The 24,248-nt window shown below is 41.7% G+C and overlaps 1 protein-coding gene across 1 annotated transcript in view; it reads left to right on the top strand.

Moving 5' to 3' along the window:
* The window catches only part of DHX58 (DExH-box helicase 58), a 589,427-nt gene that overhangs the window by 307,187 nt on the left and 257,992 nt on the right, over positions 1-24,248 (top strand). The window contains exon 9 of the mRNA XM_063458906.1: positions 3,156-3,305. Within this exon, the coding sequence (XP_063314976.1) occupies positions 3,156-3,305 (150 nt within the window). The remainder of the gene's footprint in view (positions 1-3,155; positions 3,306-24,248) is intronic.

Below are 24,248 nucleotides of genomic sequence, written 5' to 3'. Positions count from 1 at the left end.
TAGGACATGAGGTCATATGTTTATACTGGAAGAAAGAAGATTTAGTCTAAGGCAAAGGAAAGTTTTTTTTTTTTTTTACCGTAAGAACACGGATATGGAATTCTCTGCCTGAAGAAGTGGTTTTATCAGAGTCCGTACAGATGTTTAAACAGCAACTAGAGACATACTTGAAAAAACAGAATATTCAAGGATATAATTTTTCAATGTAGGGTAAATGCTTCTTGATCTAAGAATTAATCTGACTACCATTCTGGGGTCAAGAGTGATTTTTTTTCCCTAGTTTGCTGCAAAATTGGAAATGCTTCAAACTGGGGTTTTTGCCTTCTTCCAGATCGACAGCAAAAAACAAATATGAGAAAGGCTGAACTTGATGGACACATCTTTTCAGCCTATGCAACTATGTAACTAACTACACTGAACAAAATTATAAACGCAACACTTTTGTTTTTGCCCCCATTTTTCATGAGCTGAACTCAAAAATCTAAGACTTTTTCTATGTACACAAAAGGCCTATTTCTCTCAAATATTCACAAATCTGTCTAAATCTGTGTTAGTGAGCACTTCTCCTATGCCGAGATAATAAATTCACCTCACAGGTGTGGCAAATCAAAAAGCTGATTACATAGCATGATTATTGCACAGGTGTGCCTTAGGCTGGCCACAATAAGAGGCCAATCTAAAATCTATGTGGATTCAAAATGCTATCAATAAAATGCACCTGTGTTCGTTGTCCATAACATACCCCTACCCATATAAATAATACCATAACCCCACCGCCACCATGGGCCACTCGATCCACAAAGTTGACATCGGCAAACCACGCACCCACATGATGCCATACACGCTGTCTGCCATCTGCCCTGTACAGTGAAAACCGAGATTAATTTGTGAAGAGAACACCTTTCCAAAGTGCCAAACGCCATCAAATGTGAGCATTTGCCCACTCACGAGACAGTTCACCAAAACAAGATCCAACTGGGAACAGCACATTGTAAATCTACGATTTATGAAATTACATCTGGATTGGTGGACAAGAAAGAAAAATCTTTCTTCAGGGATTCCCATTAGAGGAACCAAATTGGTGCGCTATAATCACAACTGCAAACCTACATGGTTAGTGAGCCCATTAAGGTACAACGTGGAGACAGGGGACATGGGCCATCAAAGAAAAATGTTACATTCCAACCTAAATTATTATCCTTGTGTATGGGAGACTTTCAAATACTGGTCAAATAATAAGAAGGTGGATTTCCTTCATTCTTGAATTTTCCCAAGATGGTCTTGAGAAAGGACTAAGCCCAAGTACTTCGAAGGTACAGAGCTTGGCCTTATCAGTGCTCGGTAACGCTTCTTGGGCCTCTGACCCGTTAATATTTAAGGTCGAAATTACAGAAAGGGGAAAATCACAAAGGGGAACATATATTCCAGGAGGGCACATTCACACATAGAAAAATGACAATTCACAGTTAGGCAGCAGTCCCGCCCCATGTACTTTATGGGTGTGCTCCTTAATTCATCTATAAATATCAAATTAACACAAAAATAGTATAGAAAAAATACTCTGACCTGATCCAGTGGAACAGCAAAGAAAGAAGAGGTGCTTAAGTCAATGTCCAGTATTCATAAATTGTTCTTTTAGACAAAAGAAAAGGAGGTTCTGCGCACACTTTGGATATTTGATGTGCTCTGTAAAATAAACAACTTTCATAGGGCAATATATAAAATCCCAATATTCTTAGAGCAAATAAAAAGAAGCACTCACACTTTAGAGAGCCATATCAGTCGGCTCTCTACTTTAAAGGCACATCAAATGATCTTTGTAAAGTGATCTGTGCAGATAGGTCCCACCAGAAGCGGACATCAAATTTCATCTGGATACAGTCAGAAACCAGGATAAGTTGATAATCAAATATTTTATTCACAATTAAAATAATAAATTAGCACAACACGTTTCGACCACTCTCTTGGTCTTCCTCAGGTGCAATACCATTACATCGAAAGTTTCTACTTTTATATTACATATTTAATTAAAACATTCCAAACATATGTGTATAAAATCAAATTCCCACCCTCCATGCCCATATAAGGAGATTCCGGTGCAAGCTTAGAAACTTTCGATGTAATGGTATTGCACCTGAGGAAGACCAAGAGAGTGGTCGAAACGCGCTGTGCTAATTTATTATTTTAATTGTGAATAAAATATTTGATTATCAACTTATCCTGGTTCCTGACTGTATCCAGACGAAATTTGATGTCCACTTGCACCGGAATCTCCTTATATGGGCATGAAGGGTGGGAATTTGATTTTATACACATATGTTTGGAATGTTTTAATTAAATATGTAATATAAAAGTAGAAACTTTCAATGTAAAGGTATTGCACCTGAGGAAGACCAAGAGAGTGGTCGAAACGCGTTGTGCTAATTTATTATTTTAATTGTGAATAAAATATTTGATTATCAACTTATCCTGGTTCCTGACTGTATCCAGACGAAATTTGATGTCCGTTTCTGGTGGGACCTATCTGCACAGATCACTTTACAAAGATCATTTGATGTGCCTTTAAAGTAGAGAGCCGACTGATATGGCTCTCTAAAGTGTGAGTGCTTCTATTTATTTGCTCTAAGAATATTGGGATTTTATATATTGCCCTATGAAAGTTGTTTATTTTACAGAGCACATCAAATATCCAAAGTGTGCGCAGAACCTCCTTTTCTTTGGTCTAAAATTGCATATGTAAGTGTTTTTAGGTGACTAAAACACGGGTTTGGTTTTTAGACGCACTGGGATTTTATGTGTGCATTTTGCTTAGCGCCATTTCACCTAATTCTTGTGCGTATAAATTGTTCTTTATTCAAATGGTTTATTATCATAATGAATGCTATTATTTAAATTGTAGAATTATTTAGCTAGCCTTTTCTTGTCATCCACTATGTTTATCAACCAACTCAACTTTAAGAAGAACAAAAGTCAAATTTAGTCCTGCTGAAAATGTAACCCTGGATTTTAAACTGGCATTAGTCTTACTCTAACAAGATCATTCAAGGGCCCTTTGATGGTGTCTGCAAGTACTGTTTTATTCTGTAGCAATGTAAACATTTTAAAGGAAAGGTCTCATATAGCCTTACAATATCACTCCTCTATCTTTTTTATAGAATAAGCAACAAGAGGTAATTCAAAGCTTCCGTAAGGGGCATCTGAACCTCATTATCTCCACCAGTGTTGCTGAGGAAGGACTTGATATTCCCCAGTGCAATATTGTTGTGCGCTATGGCTTGATGACCAATGAAACTGCTATGATTCAGGTATGCTTGGATGAGTGTTACTAAAAAAAAAGCAATATTGCTATATATTCCTGAAATGTAAAATATATACCATGCTTGCCATTATGTGTATTTATTTTAAATTACCAGTGAGAGTAAAAAAAAAATATCCAAAATCAAAATCTTTAAAACCTAACCCTATAGAGTAAAATAATTGGGGGGGGGGGGGGGGGGTGCTACTGGATAAATGCATAGGTAGGCTAGTCCCACAGAAACAAAACTCACAGTAATGTGCTTTTATTAAACTGCAGTGAACATAATTACGACTTACTTAATTTTTTTTTATGCTAAATAAATACTTTAACATAGCAGTAGACTATGAAGTGAACTAAATATTCATGACATTGTCCCATTTCTTTCAACATTGGGAGGTATGAAATGGGAATGGCAGTGGGCAGGTATAGGATTGTGAGAAGTAAGATACACAATGTATGAATGTATCTGTTAGCAATAACTGCTACAAACCACCCCTTATACCACTCTAAAGAATACTTAAAAAATACATACAGTAGGTGGAACACACGTCTATTGGTTCTACAGAAAGAAACAAAACATATTGCAATATTACCACTATAAAGAATACAAAGTAATGTAGATTGCAAGTACTCACAAACATGGAGCCCAATCTATGTATATTGCTCTCATGGGTAGTGCAGAGGGACTCTTAATTGGAATGTCCCCAATCCTTCTTCCAACTGATCTCTGTATAGCCTGCAGCAATGATGGAATGAGCGATCATTCTCTGGTAAAAATAAGCTTTATTGAATTCAATAGAAAAAGCACAATCAAGGCTGGCGCTTCCTATAAGGCAAACTAGGCAGCTGCCTAGGGCACCATATAGGAGGGGGCACCCTGCGCCCCCATTGCTGGCCCTTTAAATGCTGCAGCCGCCTGAGCGCTCTGTAGAGAGCGCTCAGGCGGCTGCCGCACTGCCTCACCTCCCCTCCCCTGTAGCGTGGCCGAGCTCCTCTCCGGGCCGCGGTCCCGGCCGGACTGACAGGAAGTGCACACTCAGTGTGCACTTCCTGTCAGTCCGGCCGTGTACAGGAAACAGAAACTCCTGTACCGCGGACCGGAGAGGAGCTCGGCCACGCTACAGGGAAGGGGAGGTTAGGAGGAGAATGGGGGGATAAGAAGAACGAGGGGAGGGGGATAAGAAGAACTGGGGGGGGAGACGAAGAGGGAAGGTGGGGGAGTAAAAAGAAAACAAGGGGAGGGGGAGTAAGAAGAAGGCAAGTGGAGGGGGGAGTAAGAAGAAGAGGGGTGGGGGAGTAAGTAGAAAGGGGGGAGTAAGAAGAAAGGGGGAGGGGCAGTAAGAAAAAGGGGAGGGGGAGTAAGAATAAGAGGGGTGGGGGGAGTAAGAAGAACTAGGGTGAGGGGAAGTAAGAAGAAGGGGGAGGGGGGATAAGAAGAACTGAGGGGGAAATAAGAACTGGGGGAAGGGGTAGACGAAGAGGGAAGGTGGGGGAGTAAGAAGAAAACAAGGGGAGGGGGGAGTAAGAAGAAGACAAGTGGAGGGGGAGGGGGAGTAAGAAGAAGAGGGGTGTGGGGAGTAAGAAGAAGAGGGGTGTGGGGAGTAAGAAGAAGAGGGGAGGGGGGAGTAAGAAGAAAGAGGGGAGGGGGAGTAAGAAGAAAGGGGGAGGGGAAGTAAGAAGAAGGGGAGGGGGCATAAGAAGAAGAGGGATGGTGGGGGAGTAAGAAGAAAACAAGGGGAGGGGGAGTAAGAAGAAGGCAAGTGGAGGGGGAGTAAGAAGAAGAGGGGTGGGGGAGTAAGTAGAAAGGGGGGAGTAAGAAGAAAGGGGGAGGGGGAGGAGGAGGGGCAGTAAGAAAAAGGGGGAGGGGGAGTAAGAAGAACACAGAGAGGGCGGGTGAGGAGAGGGGGAGGTGAGAAGAACACATGGAGGGGGGGAGTGAGAAGAACACAGGGATAGTGGAGTGAGAAGAACACAGGGAGAGGGGGTGAGGATAAGGGGAGGTAAGGAGAACACGGGGGAGGTGAGAAGACACAGGAGGGAGTTGAGGAGAACACAGGAGAGGGGGGAGGAGAAGGGGAGATGAGGAGAAGGGGAGGTGAGGAGAACACAGGGAGGGTGGGTGGGTGTGAGAAGACACCCCTAGGGGAGGGTGGTGGGGAGAGGAGAGACCACTAAGGGGCAGGGAAGAGCTCTTAAGGGACAGAAGGGAGAGCTCTTTCACACTACGCGCACACACACAATGCATCCCTATAAATTCACAGAAACACATAATGCATCCCTTACACACACACATGCAAACACACACACACACACACACTGCTTCTCTTACATACACACAGAAACACAATGCATTTCTTACACACACTCAATGCACACACTTACAGACACACACCTTGCATCCCTTATGCATACAAACACAGATCCACACAATGGATCCCTTACACACAACCAGAAACACACAATATGTCCCTTATACACAAACACACACTGCTTCCACTACACACAAACTGGTATGCCTATACACTACATTCCATAAGCACACACATTAGATCATCTACATTAACACATAACACATCCCATACACACTACACTCCCTGTGAGTGAATTTAATGGGTGGAACATATAGGTGGATTATGGGTGGGCCTAATGGGCATACTCACCGTCAGGCCCTGGGGCCCAGACCTTGAGCTGTGTAAGGGGCCTCAAAAAATGGAGCTGCTTCCTGATCTCCCAGAAAATTGAATTTTGTGACCGCAGTTACAAACAGCCTCCAGAGATCCGGTTCTACACCAGACCAGTGGAGCCAAACTGCAGCCAGTGCCCATCACCATCTTCATCTGGTTGTAAGTAGGCAATCTAGTATATTATTAGTGACACTAATCTCTAATTAACCTCACATTAAAGGCAGAGCCACTGCAGCTTAATGAAGTGGTTCCGGTGTCTATAGCCTGTCCTTGCAGGCTTTTTAATGTAAACACAGTGTGCAGCACTGGCATTAGTTCATATGGCAGATCATATGGGTGGGACAAGTTGAATACTGATACTGCCTGGTGGCTAGCCAGGCACATACTTTGTATTCTTTATATTGGCAATATAGCGCTTTGTTTTTGTTTTTTCTGTAGAACCAACAGACGTGTGTTCCACCTACTGAATGCATTTTTTAGGTATATGATTGTTTGACAGTGAAACCACTTGCCTCAAAAGAGCAATCCCATTTGGAAAGGGGATGTGCTGGCCAAAGAATAAACTTGTGAAAACATACCAGGCTGACTGACCGCTATCTGGCCAGCCTCATTTATGGCAGCACATGCATAGAGTGCTTGTAAAGTGCCCTGTGCATAAGCTTAATTGCCCTGACTGCTTTTTGCATAGTACAAGCATGTTCCCAGATGTGGGACACCAGGGAGCTAAACCACAATGGCAGGACAGGGCCCTGAAATTGGGATGGACCCTTTGGATCTGGGGTGGTTGAGAGATACATTATACAGACAATAGTATTGGGACTCACCTCTTAATTATTGAATTTAGGTGTTTCAATCAGACTAATTGCCAAATGCATATAAAATCAAGCACCTAGCCATGCAGTCTGCAATTACCACAGTTTGTAAAAAAAAAAAAAAAAAAAGATGCTGTGATAGGATGCCACCTTTGCAATAAGTCAATTGGTGAAGTTTAATCCATGCTAGGTATTCCACAGTCAACTGTAAGTGGTATTATTAGAAAGTGGGAAGCATTTAAGAACAAGAGCAATGTATAAGACCACATAAAGTCACAGAACATGATTTCTGATTGCTAAGGAGCACGGCGCAGCAGCTAAATTGATTGGTTTTCCTTGGCCAAGCAGCTACATGTAAGCCTCACATCATCAAGTACCTAGCATTGGATAGTTTGGTGTAAAGCATGCTGCCACTACGCTCTGGAGCAATCGTGTTCGATGGAGTGACAAATTACTCTTCTCTGTTTGCCAGTCTGATGGGCACTTCTGGGCTACGAGGTTACTAGCAGAACCTGTCTGACTTCATTGTGTCAACTGTAAAGTTTGGTGGAGGAAAAATAACCTTGTGGAAAAAACAAAATAAATGCAATATCAAAGTATTGCTACCTGGAGTTTACTTGGTCCTCAAAAACAAAAACTAAACCTAAGTAAAATTGTAGATTATGCTAACGTAGTGTACCTATAATCTTAAATTTAATAATGACAGGAGGCGAATATTTCGCATAACTTTCTTTACTTTATGCCTCCAGCAGCACAAGTCAATCAGAAAAAAACTTTAAACCAATCACATCCATATATAAAACCCTGACAGACACATGACTTCCTCTTTCTTTGATGCGAAAAACAGTCTATTGTAACGTCAGGGAATTCAAATAACAGTCCTGAGTAACGTGGAGCACATAACTTGAAACGAAACTTGAAACCTTCCAGCTTTATCTTGTCGAATCCATCTATAATGATTACGCTGAAAAGAACAGAAATACGTGAAAGGTGATGGAAACCAACTGTTGTCCACATTAAATCCAGTACTATACGTATCTATATTTATATTAAGTTAATATACTGAAACATTAAACCATAGTATACTTAATAATCAACATGGATCTAACACATGTCAACCAGATAAGCATCCCATAAATATACTGAAATACCAAAACCTTATAATTACACTGAGAAAATGACAAACCAGAATATTAGAACTTTCCAGAGTATAGGGAGGGAAACAGGGAGGGAAAATATTCACCTCCTGTCATTATTAAAATTAAGATTATAGGTACACTACGTTAGCATAATCTACAATTTTATCACATGACAGGAGGCTTCATATTTTGCATTTTTAAAGCTGTGGTATGAGCGAGAAGGATGAGTGTGTGGTTTGACTAAATAAATATACGGAAGTAGTCTACCCGTGTCCAATTCGTCACTGTAAAATATAGAGGCCCCCCGTGAAGGCCTGAGAAGCAGCCGCGCCTCGTACCGAATGAGTACCCAAAACACGTCTCCACCCCCGCTAGCGATAACAACCAATGAACCCATCTAGACAGAGTGCTCATGGTAACTGGCTTGTATGGTTGGTATAAGACCAGCAGATGTCCTGAATGTGACAATCTAAGTGTTGTCGTGATCTCCATGTAACCAAGTACCGCTTTAACTGCACAGAGGTTGGGAAACCGCCGGGAACAGGGTAAGATACGGACGCAGATAAGATATAGTTCTACGAGACACCGTAGAAATCATTCTTTCCGGTGATACCAAAAAGACCGTCTACGTCGAACTCCAGTACATCTGATACCCGACGAAAAGACCTAAAAGTAACGTGACTATGTCTGATGGCTGACGGAGGGATAGGTCCGTGTTATCTGGCTAGTTCCAAAAGAACCAAATCAAAGTCCCACAACAGTGATACTTTGACGCATGGTTCTGGACAGTTTGATACCCCTCAGAAAGCAGCATATCAAAGGCTCCTGATCGACCGGAGTGTTGTGAATCGTACTATGCGTCATCAAAATCTCGAAACGTATCCCATTAATGGAGCGGTCCGATCGTTCTGATTGGCCCGTACCGAAAAGGTATGATAGATATTCAGCATCGAGGAGATAGAGGTAATAAAGGGATCGCAGTCCCTTCCCATACACCAGCGACTCCAGGTGTTCCATGCGGATAAGTTATTTCAGGGATTACCTGGTGTCCATGAGTCCATTATAGGTCTCTAGTTGGTTGCGATAGTCCCTTGACGTACCAGTCTCCCCTGAAAGACACCAATCCACCAACTCCAGATGCTCCTGCGTTATCAATGGATGATGTTCTCCTTTTGGATCTGCCCGAAGGCAAGTTAAAACTGAAGGAGCAGAGGATGATCCCAATTAAGGACAACCATTCTGGGTGCCACGCTTGACTCCTTTACTGCGGTAATGAGTACTATCGAAGTCTTCACTATTCTGATCCCAATTTCATAGGTGTGTCCGGATCTCGGGTAGTGAGCTTTCAGCCGCTGTCTGGCCCGGTAGTGAAGCAGTCCTGGGAAATAGAGTCGGTTATGGTGCCTTTACGCCGTACCCATCGAATTTCCTTACGAATCGTCACTATCAATGATACGGGAAGGTGTAATCCGCCCAAGGTGGAATCTATTCCGAAGTAGAGGAATTGAATCACTCGGAACTGGGATCGAACCGACTCCTCTCTGTTCACTATGAATCCCAACAATTCCCGAAACTGTAAACATAAATCTCGTCTGTAAACGTAGTCAGGAATTAGATTTGCAAAAGGTCAGTAAGTCATCTAGGTATGCGACAGCGGATACCCTTTGCTCTTCAGTGCGCCGTGACCGGCTTCAGAAACTTCATGAGGCACCATGTGAACCAGTAGGTAAGTGCCCTTCAAATCCAACCTTGCGAACCCCTTTCGAGTTGTAGATCCCCTAAGAGATGGATACCTTCCTTCTCGAGGTGTCGTTACGCCCCAAAACCATTGGGTTGGCGTAGGTTGATGACTGGTCGATAGTCTTCTGTATTCTTCCTTACTACCAAAACGTTTCTGAGATAAATAGTTCTCTAAATAATAGTCTGTCCGCCTGAGGTCCTCGCTCTTTCATCCCTAACTTTAATAGTTTAAAATCCATCTTTAATCAAACAGAAATATACACATATACAGTGGGTGGAGTATCTTGGTTCAAGGTAAAAGATGATGGTTAAAAACCAGATAGGATAACTGTGAAGACAAAATAGTAGACAAGCACCTAGTGCAATATCATACAGTACAGAGATAATAAAGTGCAAGTTCCGTGATTAAGTACTCACAAGGAGAGAGCCAGAGAATTATGGCTCAGTCTGGACGCCTATGGGATAGTTGGAAGATGTGTAGATTATTCTTTGTTGGTCCCAAAAGAAATGTCCACACAAAAATATGTGTGGGGACTATACTTCCTTTAATAAACAGGTATGAACAAATAAAATACAAGACAAATAAAGTGCACAGTAAAAAGCAAGATTTTGGCTTGCAAAAAACACTTTTATCCCATAGTCAATAAATCCACTATGGGATAAAGCAATAGCAAGACGCGTTTCGCCTAAATCCTAGGCTTCCTCAGTTGCTAATATTACCTTTCGCGGGGGGGGGCGGAGTCTGACCGCCAAGCTGAACAGACGTGTGGGGACAGAGCTCCTGTCGGACGGGCAAGATTTAAGGCTAAATCGGCACTACACAGCCCATAGCCACACCAGGGTGCACTACCCATTTTGGGGGTGCACCACTGAACCGATAGCTGCCTTGCCGCAGCCTGCCAGAGACCGCAGCCCGAAACACAACCTGCGGCCTACAGGAGCTGGCCACTTGCACTCTCACCCCCTGACCACCCTAGACCGACTCAGCGCGAGCTTCTTCACAGCACTGTGTGACAGGGGAGTACCCTGCCCTCAAGCAGCTAGAATGGTGGCCTCAAGGATCCGTCCCGTGACCCGTCAACGCCATTTTGGACTTCCACTGCAGGCCTTCAAGGAGGCCAACCGACCCCGCAAGCACCGACGCCAGCAATGGCGGGATGCCTCGGGCAACAGCACCCGCGCTCCCACACCCCAGAGCGGGACCCGCCAGCAAGCACGGCATGCTCACCGCACGGGGGCCCCGACAACCACCGACCAACAGAGCGCAACCCCACACGGCGGAATTAGCGAGGCCCGCTGTGCTTCTGACCGGGCCATGGCAGGATTAAATGCCAGCAAGCGAAACAGGTGGAGGGCTTTCCCGCGAACAGATGGAGACAGAATCTCAGTGAGACACCAGCCCTACCTTCACCCAGGGCTCACCTGGTGGACCCCCGCGAACCCACACTTCCAGACTCAGGAATTGGCTGACTGTATCCAGGCCGACCACTGAAGCCCCTCTGATCTGCAAATTGCAAGCCGGAGGGTTGAACAGGAGTGGCACGGGCAGAGGCAAAGGTATTACGGGACTCTACAGGACTTGACAAACTGCCTACGATGCCCCCCTGCCCACAGAGGGCACCATAGCTACCCACATGTCACAAAGCAGCGGACTACATGTTAATATTTGCGATACGTCCCTCTGTTTATGTTTATATCTTATATCTAAGTTTTATTTTAGCCTAATTTCAACATTCTTAACATGTAGGACTCAAAGCACCATACAAGTTAGCTTACTCGTTCAACATACCTGCTCCCCTTAACTGCCAAGCACGGGCCACTGGGCTCCTTTTGCTTGATGGGCTAGCCCAGCTGCCCTCGGCACTGGGGGGCACTCACAGTGGGCACAGCTCGTTTGCAGATGCAATCATTTCCTGCTAGATACTGCTGACTATATTGTACCTTCTCTACTCACTGCCATAGACTAGTCGCGCCTCCAATGTGACCTAACATAGTTACAGTTGTCTTAAAGTTGGACACGAATGTCAGCATACAGTCACAGACATACTTCAATCTACATACGCTTCACTGTAGTCTGGCTCTATTGATTGACCCGACTTATAGAATTTGTACCACAATGCAGTAACCTAAAAATGAGAGCAAACGCCTTCTTCTCACCCATGCAAAGATATATGCACGAAAACAAATTAGTATGTTTATTGCGCAAATAACTGCATATTGTTTAAGGAAAAATGATAGAGATGTGTTCCTACCATTTAACGCTTCACATATTACGCATAGTAGGTCAGCTCCTGCATACCCAGGACTAGCCAGACTAGCTCAAGCTTCAACCTGCTAGCTCGAAAAGCCTTACCCTGACACACAATACTTAAGAAACGCCGTCAATATCAATACATAAAGCATCGCCAATCTTGCAATTGCCTACCATGCCCTACACATGTCTCACTCAAACACACACTGCTAATGCAAATATTAAAACTAGACAACCCTCTGAAACGCATCAGTCATTATCTAATACAATAATCATCCTAACACAACACCGCAGAACGACACAAAAGTTTATACTAGATCACTGTACTCTTTTTTATGTGTAACGCTGAGACCCAACGCTGTCAGGTTAACGCAAACACATTCGTTTATCAAATAGATGGCTATCGTTTAAACAAAACTGCCTAGTTTAGCATGTTTCACCGAAAAAAATGTGTGCAAGTTTATCATGCCACTGTTTAACCTATATGTATTTCTATGTAAATGTACGCGCATTGTGTATGTATTGTGGCGCATGACAATGCTCTGTAACCACCTGCACAACAAAAATAAAGAATAAAAAAAAAAAAAAAAAAATATTACCTTTCGCTGGTAGTCTTTTATACCCCTTTGTAGCTGTTGTATTCACCTGTTCCGTGTTGGTCTCCTTCGCGCGGTGTTTCCATTTCCGGCTACATACTGATGACGTATTTCTGGTTCACAGTTTCCTGATTCAACCGTTGTTGGAACGCATATGCGTTCCACTTGTTCAAAAAGCTTTATTGTCCATATTGTCCATAAGTATAAATAGTTCGCCAATTTTCAATTTATGCACCCAGGCAAATACAAAATGGAATAAAAAGACAGGGGATGGTTTAGAGAGGCAAAATTCTATGGAAATATTCCCAATAGGGATAATAGAAAAATTATTTAAGTAAATGAAAGAAACATACATAGGAAATGGTGTATAAAAACACCCAAATAAGAGAACATAGAACATAGGTGAAAAGAGAAATATATACATGGTTATGTTTCTAAAAATTGAAAATTGATCCTTATAGATAATAATTTAAAAAATATTGCATTTTACAAGATAAAAAATGCATCTAAAAATATATATAGCTAATGTAAATTAAATATAGTATAAAAAGAAGTATAAAAAATAAGCATAAAAAATACTGCCCAATATCATGTATATACTACATATTTCCAAATAGAAAGACAAATATAGTGGAATTTATGTTTTAAGAAAATGACATATTTCAATGTCAGAATTGAGACCATTCGGCATAAGAATATTGAAATTAAATATAAACTTAATTTCTTCTTTCCCTAGCTTGTTTATATAGTTTCCTCCCCTCCAATCCTTTTTGACTAATTTTATTGCACAGAAGAACAAACCTGTAGGGTCTTGATTATGATAGATTTTAAAATGTTGAGAGACAGAATGTGTCTCTAAGCCTTTTTTAATATTGCGAACGTGTTCTGCAATTCTTACATTTAGGGGCCGTATGGTTCTCCCTATGTAGAGAAGATTACAAGGACATTTTAGAGCATAGATAATTCCTTTAGAGTGACATGTAAGATGGTCTCTTATCTTATATGGTTGTCCTATTAATTCACTTATATCTACACAATGTCTTTTTCTGCTCTTTGTAACTCTACATGGTAGACAATCTCCACAGCCATAAAAACCTATAAGATTATTAATCAAATGATCTGATTTTACAGTTTCTAAATTATTTTTAACTAAAATATTTTTTACATTATTGGTTCCTCTGTATATTATTTTTGGTTTTGGAGGCAGGATGTCTTTTAGAATGGGGTCATCTCTTAAAATATGCCAATGTTTAGGTATGGCTCGTTGAATTTTTTTGCGTACTCCCATTATATTTACTGATAAATGGAATTTCATTGTAGTTTTGAGAAATGTTTTTAGGTTTATACTTCAGAAGTTGATTCCTTTCTAGAAGTTTAACCTCTTCCATGCGTTTCTTTAAATTTCTTTCATCATAACCTTTCTCTATGAACTGGTTCATTATATATTCAGCTTGCTTTATATATTATTCTTCATCTTTGCAGTTCCTCCTTATTCTCTTAAACTGTCCTTTCAGAGCATTTGTGAGCCAGGGAGTATGGTGACAGCTAGTCCGATTGATATAGCTGTTTGTGTCTACTGGCTTAAAATAATTCCTAGTAGAAATGGTAGATTATTTTATATAAATATTCAGATCTAAAAAGTTAATATCTGTATTGCTTACATTACTAGTCAATTTGATGCCCCAATCGTTGGTATTGAGAAACTGGAGGAAATGTGTCAGTTCGCAACTACTTACTGTCCAGATGAAGAATATGTCATCTATATATCTGCGGTAGGACACCAAGTTCGCCGTCCAGCCATGGCCACTGGAAATGAACTGCTCTTCCCAGTATGCCATAAATAGATTGGCATAGCTGGGGGCAAACTTGGTGCCCATCTTAGTACCACAGATCTGTAGAAAAACTTGGTCTTGGAACCAAAAAAAAATATTAGTTAAAATTAGTAAAATTCCTTCTAAAATGTATTTGTTCTTTCTTAAAAGACGATTTCTCTAAAACATATTTAGCTGCTTCAAGTCCTTTCTTATGTGGGATAATACTATATAGTGAACTGACGTCACATGTGACTAAAAGATACCCTTCCTGACATTCAGTTTGCTCTAGTATTTGAAGCATGTGGATGGTATCTTTGAGTTAGTAGGGATTTTTAACCACTAGAGGTTGCAGCAGAACATTTAAATATTCTGATATTCGGGTAGATACCGAATCAATACCTGATATTATCGGCCTACCTGGTGGGTTGTATCGGGCTTTATGCACCGTAGGTAGGTGATAAAACACTGGTACTTTAGGGTGGGCAATAGACAAGTACTTGGCTTCCTTTTCATTTATAATTTCTAATGCTTTTCCTTAGGAAATGTATTCATCAAATTTTTTCTGTGTCTCTCCCATAGGATTAGATGTTAGTCGTTGATACGTCAGTGGATCCAAGATAATTTTTTCTGCTTCTTTTATACAATTGTCTGTCGAAAATAACGATTCCTCCCCCCTTATCTGCTGGTTTAATTACGGTATCTTTATCCTTTCTCATCTCTTTTAGTAGTTTTTGTTCCCTACGGGATAGATTCTGCTGATAGCTATTGTTTTTTTTTTTAATTTTGTTTACCTCCTTTATGACTACAATTTCAAAAGCCTTCATTTGATCGGAGATCATATGTTTGGGGAAGAAGGTAGACTTTTCTTTAAGATCTGTATGTATATAATTCTCATTTTGTATAGGTATCAGAGATTCGTCTTTTCCATAAAAAAATTTTTTTGAGATAATTTCCTAATCAAATGATTAAGATCAATAAAAAAATCACATTTTTTTAAAATCTGATGTGGGTGCAAATTTAGGACCCTTCTTAAAAATGTATTTTTGTTCTGTGGAGAGATCTTTTTGTGTTAAATTAGAAATTCCTTCTACATCCGTCCGCTGTTCCATTTCTCCCTGTATGTTTGTTCTTCTTATTCTTCTTCTTCTTCTTTGGGCCTCTGTCTCTTCCCGGGAGACTCTTGGGGAAGTGTCTTCTGGGACCACTGCAGTCTGTTGATGGTTGGGTCCTTCCGAAAAAACGAAGAAGATGGTATATCCGTTGGGAGTTAAACAGATCTTTGTTGTGTGTGATGTTTTTCGACTGAAGTTGTTAATTCTAAATCTCTTCCTCTCCTATTTTCTGTTATTTTTCCTCTGTCATTTGTTGTACATTCTCTTAGTATTCCATCTTTAACCACTGAACTATAACTTCTTACGTCATTTTTGTATGTATAGTTTCTTGGCCCTTGGGTATTTCATTCCCAATAGGTATTTTTATGTTTTGGTGTTGGTCTTTCTCTATAATCCCTCATCCTATTCTCACGTTGAGGTGTATGTGTATTAGAGTGGGAATTTCGCCCCAACCTATCTTTCTTGTTTCTATAGGGACTTCTTTCTCGTGTTCTTCCACCTTTATTTTGTCTTCTCACATTACCTTTTTTGTAATCGTTGACAGATATTTTTTTATTTTTTTTTATTTCTATGATGGTGTCTTCTATTCTGTCTACTTTCATTTTAATCTCTTTAACTACATTGTTAAAAATTTCTGGACTATTATTTTCACTAAGGTTGTCTTTCCACTTTATGATGTCCTAATTTAGTTTTGGCAGGCTCTCTTCTCTCCTAGCTACGATATAGCCCATGAGGCTGAAAGAAAAGCCATCCAACATCTGATTCCAACCTGTCATGAAATGTGGATCATCTCTATCAGAGGTTGGATCCTTTGTGAATCTAAGACCTCTAGGTGTAATTCATTCACATATTTGTTTGAGGTCACCATTTGGTTTTCATTTCTTTGATTTCTAAATTATATTTACTTTTGTCTACATTACTATAGTCCTGTGTCTGGGTCTGTGTCTTTCCCTCCTATAAAACACATATCTATATTGTTGATCCGATAATTCCTATTATCAAGAAATGCCATTTTAAATTAAACAACACTCGACTCAGTGAGAGGATACAATCAAAGTTAAAAATACAAATACAGAGTCTGATTGTGTAAACCAAAGAATACCAAGAATTAAGATTTTAAAATTTAGAATTAACAACTGCAGTCGAAAAACATCACACACGACAAAGATCTGATTCACTCCCAACGGATATACCATCTTCTTCGTTTTTTCGGAAGGACCCAACCATCAACAGACTGCAGTGGTCCCAGAAGACACTTCCCTAAGAGTCTCCCGGGAAGAGACAGAGGCCCATAGAAGAAGAAGAAGAAGAAGAAGAAGAAGAAGAAGAAGAAGAAGAAGAAGAACAAGCATACAGGGAGAAACGGAACAGGAGACAAATGTAGAAGGAATTTTTAATTTAACACAAAAAGATCTCTCCACAGAACAAAAATAATTTTTTAAGAAGGGTCTTGAATTTGCACCCACATCAGATTTTAACAAATTAGATTTTTTTTTATTGATCTTAATCATTTTATTAGGAAATTATCTCAAAAAATTTTTTTTTATGGAAAAGACGAATCTCTGATACCTATACAAAATGAGAATTATATACATACAGATCTTAAAGAAAAGTCTACCTTCTTCCCCAAACATATGATCTCCGATCAAATGAGGGCTTTTGAAATTGTAGTCATGAAGGAGCTAAACAAAATAAAAAAAAACAATAGCTATCAGCAGAATCTATCCCGTAGGGAACAAAAAATACTAAAAGAGATGAGAAAGGATAAAGATACCATAATTAAACCAGCAGATAAGGGGGGAGGAATCGTTATTTTCGACAAAGACAATTATATAAAAGAAGCAGAAAAAAATCTCTTGCATCCACTGACGTATCAACGACTAACATCTTATCCTATGGGAGAGACACAGAAAAAAATTTGATGAATACATTTCCAATGGAAAAGCATTAGAAATTATAAATGAAAAGGAAGCCAAGTACTTGTCTATTGCCCACCCTAAAGTACCAGTGTTTTATCACCTACCTACGGTGCATAAAGCCCGATACAACCCACCAGGTAGGCCGATAATATCAGGTATTGATTCGTGTCTACCCGAATATCAGAATATATAGATGTTATGCTGCAACCTCTAGTGGTTAAAAATCCATACTACCTCAAAGATACCATCCACATGCTTCAAATACTAGAGCAAACTGAATGTCAGGAAGGGTATCTTTTAGTCACATGTGACGTCAGTTCACTATATAGTATTATCCCACATAAGAAAGGACTTGAAGCAGCTAAATATTTTTTAGAGAAATCGTCTTTTAAGAAAGAACAAATAGAGTTCATTTTAGAAGGATTTTTTCTCATTTTAACTAATATTTTTTTTTGGTTCCAAGACCAAGTTTTTCTACAGATCTGCGGTATTACGATGGGCACCAAATTTGCCCCCAGCTATGCCAATCTATTTATGGCATACTGGGAAGAGCAGTTTATTTCCAGTGGCCATGGCTGGATGGCGAACTTGTTGTCCTACCGCAGATATATAGATGACATATTCTTCATCTGGACAGGAAGTAGTTGTGAACTGACACATTTCCTCCAGTTTCTCAATACCAACAATTGGGGCATCAAATTGACTAGTAATGTAAGCAATACAGATATTAACTTTTTAGATCTGAATATTTATATAAAAGAATCTACCATTTTTACTTGGAATTATTTTAAGCCAGTAGACACAAACAGCTATATCAATCGGACTAGCTGTCACCATACTCCCTGGCTCACAAATGCCCCGAAAGGACAGTTTAAGAGAATAAGGAGGAACTGCAAAGATGAAGAATAATATATAAAGCAAGCTGAATATATAATGAACCAGTTCATAGAGAAAGGTTATGATGAAAGAAATTTAAAGAAAAGCATGGAAGAGGTTAAACTTCTAGAAAGGAATCAACTTCTGAAGTATAAACCTAAAAACATTTCTCAAAACTACAATGAAATTCCATTTATCAGTAAATATAATGGGAGTACGAAAAAAAATTCAACGAGCCATACCTAAACATTGGCATATTTTAAGAGATGACCCCATTCTAAAAGACATCCTGCCTCCAAAACCAAAAATAATATACAGAGGAACCAATAATTTAAAAAATATTTTAGTTCAAAATAATTTAGAAACTGTAAAATCAGATCATTTGATTAATAATCTTATAGGTTTTTATGGCTGTGGAGATTGTCTACCATGTAGAGTTACAAAGAGCAGAAAAAGACATCGTGTAGATATAAGTGAATTAATAGGGCAACCATATAAGATAAGAGACCATCTTACATGTCACTCTAAAGGAATTATCTATGCTCTAAAATGTCCTTGTAATCTTCTCTACATAGGGAGAACCATACGGTCCCTACATGTAAGAATTGCAGAACACATTCGCAATATTAAAAAAGGCTTAGAGACACATTCTGTCTGTAACGGATCGCCTGGCACCCCAACTTGGTACCTCCGTTAATGGATGCTCCTAGTGCTTCCTGAGGACTCCAAGCACTCTGGCAGACACCATAATCACCGAATCCGAGAAACCTTTAAATTCTCCCAAGCGTATGAATGCTGTAGACCATTGAATAGGAACCATACGAATAGGCTTGTACTCCTAGCAGTCAACTGGAACAGCATACAATAAATCCTTCCCCCAATAATGAGACGACACATCACTTTGAGGGTAAAACAGGAACTCTGGACTGGCTCATCCAGCCTGGCTTTTATTTCCAACTCACACATACAGGCCACTCCCAGGGGGAGGCATAAAAGAACCAATGACATAGATGTTACCTCCCACACATCCCCTCCCCTTAGTGTGACACATAATCCCATTATACATACAGTGTAAAATATACTTTTACACAACTTTCATAACTTTAAAACCATACATCACATTCACATAAAAATACATATCCACAATCAATCCATTCAGGGGAACAACATATTAAAAAATGGCATGAATCCGACCAGGGGTTCAAAAGTTACTAAAAGTATCTTTTGTTCCTTTCTGGCTGGCAGAAAAACATCCCCACAATGCACCCTGGTTTCCTCCCTTCTGCCCTGGAGTTAATTGGAGAAGTAATCCAATTACCCAGGACTAAAGGCAGACTCCATTAACCACATGGTTGCAAGACAACATAAAACACTTTAAAATACATAAAGTCACATTTACACATAACACACAGACATTTCACCTATCCCCAGATAGCTGGGATCTGCACGCACAAAACTACCAAATAGCGCGCAGATCCTACTCACACAGTACAATTGCCATGGAGCTAAAGTCTTTCCCATAGTCTTTCATTATATGAATAGGCTCCATGGTATGGCTATCTGGGGTATCACATTCCCATAAAGTCTGGTCCATAGTCCAAAGGCAAGAGGCGGGCAATCAGCCCCCTCCAAGGACACGTGGTGAGGTCGGTTTCGCCACACTTCTCCCCTTTACCCCCCAGACTAACAGGGTACTTGACCTCCTGCCGGTCAGTGCCCTTGTTAGTCCAGCAGCCCACCCACAAGACAGAAACAGCAGAGCAGCCCACCCACAATAAACAGTTACTACACCTGGGTGAGGGAGAATCTTGTCCAGGTTCAGGTGCCTCACCACGGCTGTGTGGGGGACTGGTAGGCTGCCTTGGTAGGTTGCTGAGGGGGCAGAGACCAGCGGTACTCTGTCCTGTTGCCAGCACTACCACGGGAGTAGTCTGGTTGGAGCCTGGTTGCTGGAGACCGACTGTCTCCCCTTTAAATACACCGCTCTGCTGCTGGAGACAGACTGTCTCCCCTTTGGCTAAACAGCCCTGTTGTGGGGGGGCAGGACCGACCGTCCCTACCCCCTGTGCTGGAAGTGCAGAGACCACGGTCCCATCTGCACAGGTGTGGGGCTTACAGTCTCCCCCTGGTACATTAAGCTGCCGCTGGGGAGAGGTGGTAACCAGCTCCTCTCCCATTAGAACACTCTGCCGCTGGGGAATGGAGACTGGGCTCTCTATTCCCTGTACATTAATGATCCGCCGCTGGGGAGAGGTGGTAACAATCTCCTCTCCCATGCATACTTCCCGTCTCTGCGGAGGGAGACCGACTGTCTCTCCTCCCAGCACAGAGTCCTGCTGTGGGGAAAAGGGGGCTGGGCTCTCCATTCCCTGCTGGATACTCTGCCGCTGGGGAATGGAGACTGGGCTCCCAATCCCCAACAAATCACACTGCCGCTGGGGAGGGAGGACGGCCCCTTCAGCTCCCTGTAACTTGGGCGCAGAGACCACGGTCCCATCTGCGCTGGTGTGGGGCTTACTGTCTCCCCTTGGTGTGCTAAGCTGCCGCTGGGGAGAGGGGGTAACAAACTCCTCTCCCTTACACACTTTCAGCCGCTGGGGAGCAGGGCTGACCCTCTGTACTCCCTGTAGGCAGGGCGCAGAGACCACGGTCCCATCTGCGCTGGTGAGGGGCTTACTGTCTCCCCTTGGTGAGCTGCGCTGCCGTTGGGGAGAGGGAATAACAAACTCCTCTCCCTTACACACCTTCAGCCGCTGGGGAGAGGGGATAACAGGCTCCTCTCCCTGCACCGTAGACTGCCGCTGGGGAGCAAGAACGGCACCTTCAGCTCCCTGTAACGCACACTGCTGCTGGGGATCTGGGCCGACTGCCCAGCATCCCTGTAGGGCCGGTAGAGAGACCGCAGTCCCATCTCCACCTGCCATCTGTGGGTCTTCCCAGGACCAATCGGTGAGGCCCTGCAACATTTGTGAGTAAGGGCCCGGTGGAGAGACCTTGGTCCCATCTCTACCTGCCTGTTGTGGTTCCTCACAGGACCAGTCTATGAGGACCCCCACTTCGGGTTCCTCCCGCCGCCTCAGGGAAAGACGGCTAACCTCCTCGGATGCAGCCTCTACTCGGCTGCTGTACCGCTCCTGCTGCTGAGCATACTTCCTCTCTTTTGACAACCGGAATTCTCGGTCCAGCCTTGTGTTTCGCTCAGCCATGACCTGGTTCCAGATCACCCGGCGTGTCTCCATGGGTATATCATCCCCATACTCGGCCACTCGCTGCCTCACCTCGGCCAGCCAATCATCTCCAGAGCCAGAACCTTCCATACTTGTCTGCTCCCAGGGGCGCTGCACGACTGCTAGCGTTGCCCTCAATTTGTAAATCCAAACAGTGTCTCTGAGCTGCTTTACCTCACACTAGGACGCCATCCCACCGCTTGCCACCAATGTAACGGATCGCCTGGCACCCCAACTTGGTACCTCCGTTAATGGATGCTCCTAGTGCTTCCTGAGGACTCCAAGCACTCTGGCAGACACCATAATCACCGAATCCGAGAAACCTTTAAATTCTCCCAAGCGTATGAATGCTGTAGACCATTGAATAGGAACCATACGAATAGGCTTGTACTCCTAGCAGTCAACTGGAACAGCATACAATAAATCCTTCCCCCAATAATGAGACGACACATCACTTTGAGGGTAAAACAGGAACTCTGGACTGGCTCATCCAGCCTGGCTTTTATTTCCAACTCACACATACAGGCCACTCCCAGGGGGAGGCATAAAAGAACCAATGACATAGATGTTACCTCCCACACATCCCCTCCCCTTAGTGTGACACATAATCCCATTATACATACAGTGTAAAATATACTTTTACACAACTTTCATAACTTTAAAACCATACATCACATTCACATAAAAATACATATCCACAATCAATCCATTCAGGGGAACAACATATTAAAAAAATGGCATGAATCCGACCAGGGGTTCAAAAGTTACTAAAAGTATCTTTTGTTCCTTTCTGGCTGGCAGAAAAACATCCCCACAATGCACCCTGGTTTCCTCCCTTCTGCCCTGGAGTTAATTGGAGAAGTAATCCAATTACCCAGGACTAAAGGCAGACTCCATTAACCACATGGTTGCAAGACAACATAAAACACTTTAAAATACATAAAGTCACATTTACACATAACACACAGACATTTCACCTATCCCCAGATAGCTGGGATCTGCACGCACAAAACTACCAAATAGCGCGCAGATCCTACTCACACAGTACAATTGCCATGGAGCTAAAGTCTTTCCCATAGTCTTTCATTATATGAATAGGCTCCATGGTATGGCTATCTGGGGTATCACATTCCCATAAAGTCTGGTCCATAGTCCAAAGGCAAGAGGCGGGCAATCAGCCCCCTCCAAGGACACGTGGTGAGGTCGGTTTCGCCACACTGTCTCTCAACATTTTAAAATCTCTCATAATCAAGACCCTACAGGTTTGTTCTTCTGTGCAATAAAATTAGTCAAAAAGGATTGGAGGGGAGGAAACTATATAAACAAGCTAGGGAAAGAAGAAATTAAGTTTATATTTAATTTCAATACTCTTATGCTCTTCAATACTCTTGAAATATGTCATTTTCTTAAAACATAAATTCCACTATATTTGTCTTTCTATTTGGAAATATGTAGTATATACACATGAAAAGAGGAGATTACCCAACCCGGGTGTCCTATAATAAGGCAACCGGATGGGTAGGAACCCAGTCCAATCTTGAGCTAAAACGTAGCAAAAACAAAAAAACTTTATTAAGGTCTATTAAAAGACTGGGTGAGGGTCGTAATGGACAGAGTCCTATAGGGAGAATGATAGCTGCATAGATAACCAGCTTACAATAGACTGATTCTATTAGGCAAGCCTCTTACTTGTAGGTCGAGGCAGTATGCTAAGCCATGCAACAATCCGGGAAACAAAACAGCAGTGGGGACAGGAGGGAGGAGAGAGAGAAAATAATAGTGAAATAAATGATCTCACTCGCCAATCCCTTAAAGTCCTGTGCTAGCCCTTATTCTCCTGAATAACACCTTCGTGGGTGTTCTATTCTAAGACTCAACTAAGTCCATACAGTTATCGCCCCAGTTAAATAACTAAACAAACATGAGTGCAGAAGAAAGGTGCCGAAGTGCTCAAGTGAGTGAAGGCTGACTGAACCCTTCAGTCAGCCTTCACTCACTTGAGCACTTCAGCACCTTTCTTCTGCACTCATGTTTGTTTAGTTATTTAACTGGGGCGATAACTGTATGGACTTAGTTGAGTCTTAGAATAGAACACCCACGAAGGTGTTATTCAGGAGAATAAGGGCTAGCACAGGACTTTAAGGGATTGGCGAGTGAGATCATTTATTTCACTATTATTTTCTCTCTCTCCTCCCTCCTGTCCCCACTGCTGTTTTGTTTCCCGGATTGTTGCATGGCTTAGCATACTGCCTCGACCTACAAGTAAGAGGCTTGCCTAATAGAATCAGTCTATTGTAAGCTGGTTATCTATGCAGCTATCATTCTCCCTATAGGACTCTGTCCATTACGACCCTCACCCAGTCTTTTAATAGACCTTAATAAAGTTTTTTTGTTTTTGCTACGTTTTAGCTCAAGATTGGACTGGGTTCCTACCCATCCGGTTGCCTTATTATAGGACACCCGGGTTGGGTAATCTCCTCTTTTCATGTTTGCAATTACAGGGTTATGCCCTATTACCCAGTCTAGGTGACCGTCTCTCTTGGGGCACGGAAGTTGGGTTTGGAATTTTCTTCCCAATCTTCTGACCCCTAGAGGTTTTTTCAATTTTCTCTAGTATATACACATGATATTGTCCAGTATTTTTTATACTTAATTTTTACACTTCTTTTTATGCTATTTTTAATTTACATTAGCTATATATATATTTTTTAGATGCATTTTGTATCTTGTAAAATGCAAGATTTTTTAAATTATTATATATAAGGATCAATTTTCATTTT

Source organism: Pelobates fuscus, chromosome 6, assembly GCF_036172605.1.
Source record: "Pelobates fuscus isolate aPelFus1 chromosome 6, aPelFus1.pri, whole genome shotgun sequence".
Lineage (NCBI taxonomy): Eukaryota > Metazoa > Chordata > Amphibia > Anura > Pelobatidae > Pelobates > Pelobates fuscus.
Note: the sequence above shows the minus strand (reverse complement) of the source record. Positions and strands in the feature narration are given on the sequence as shown.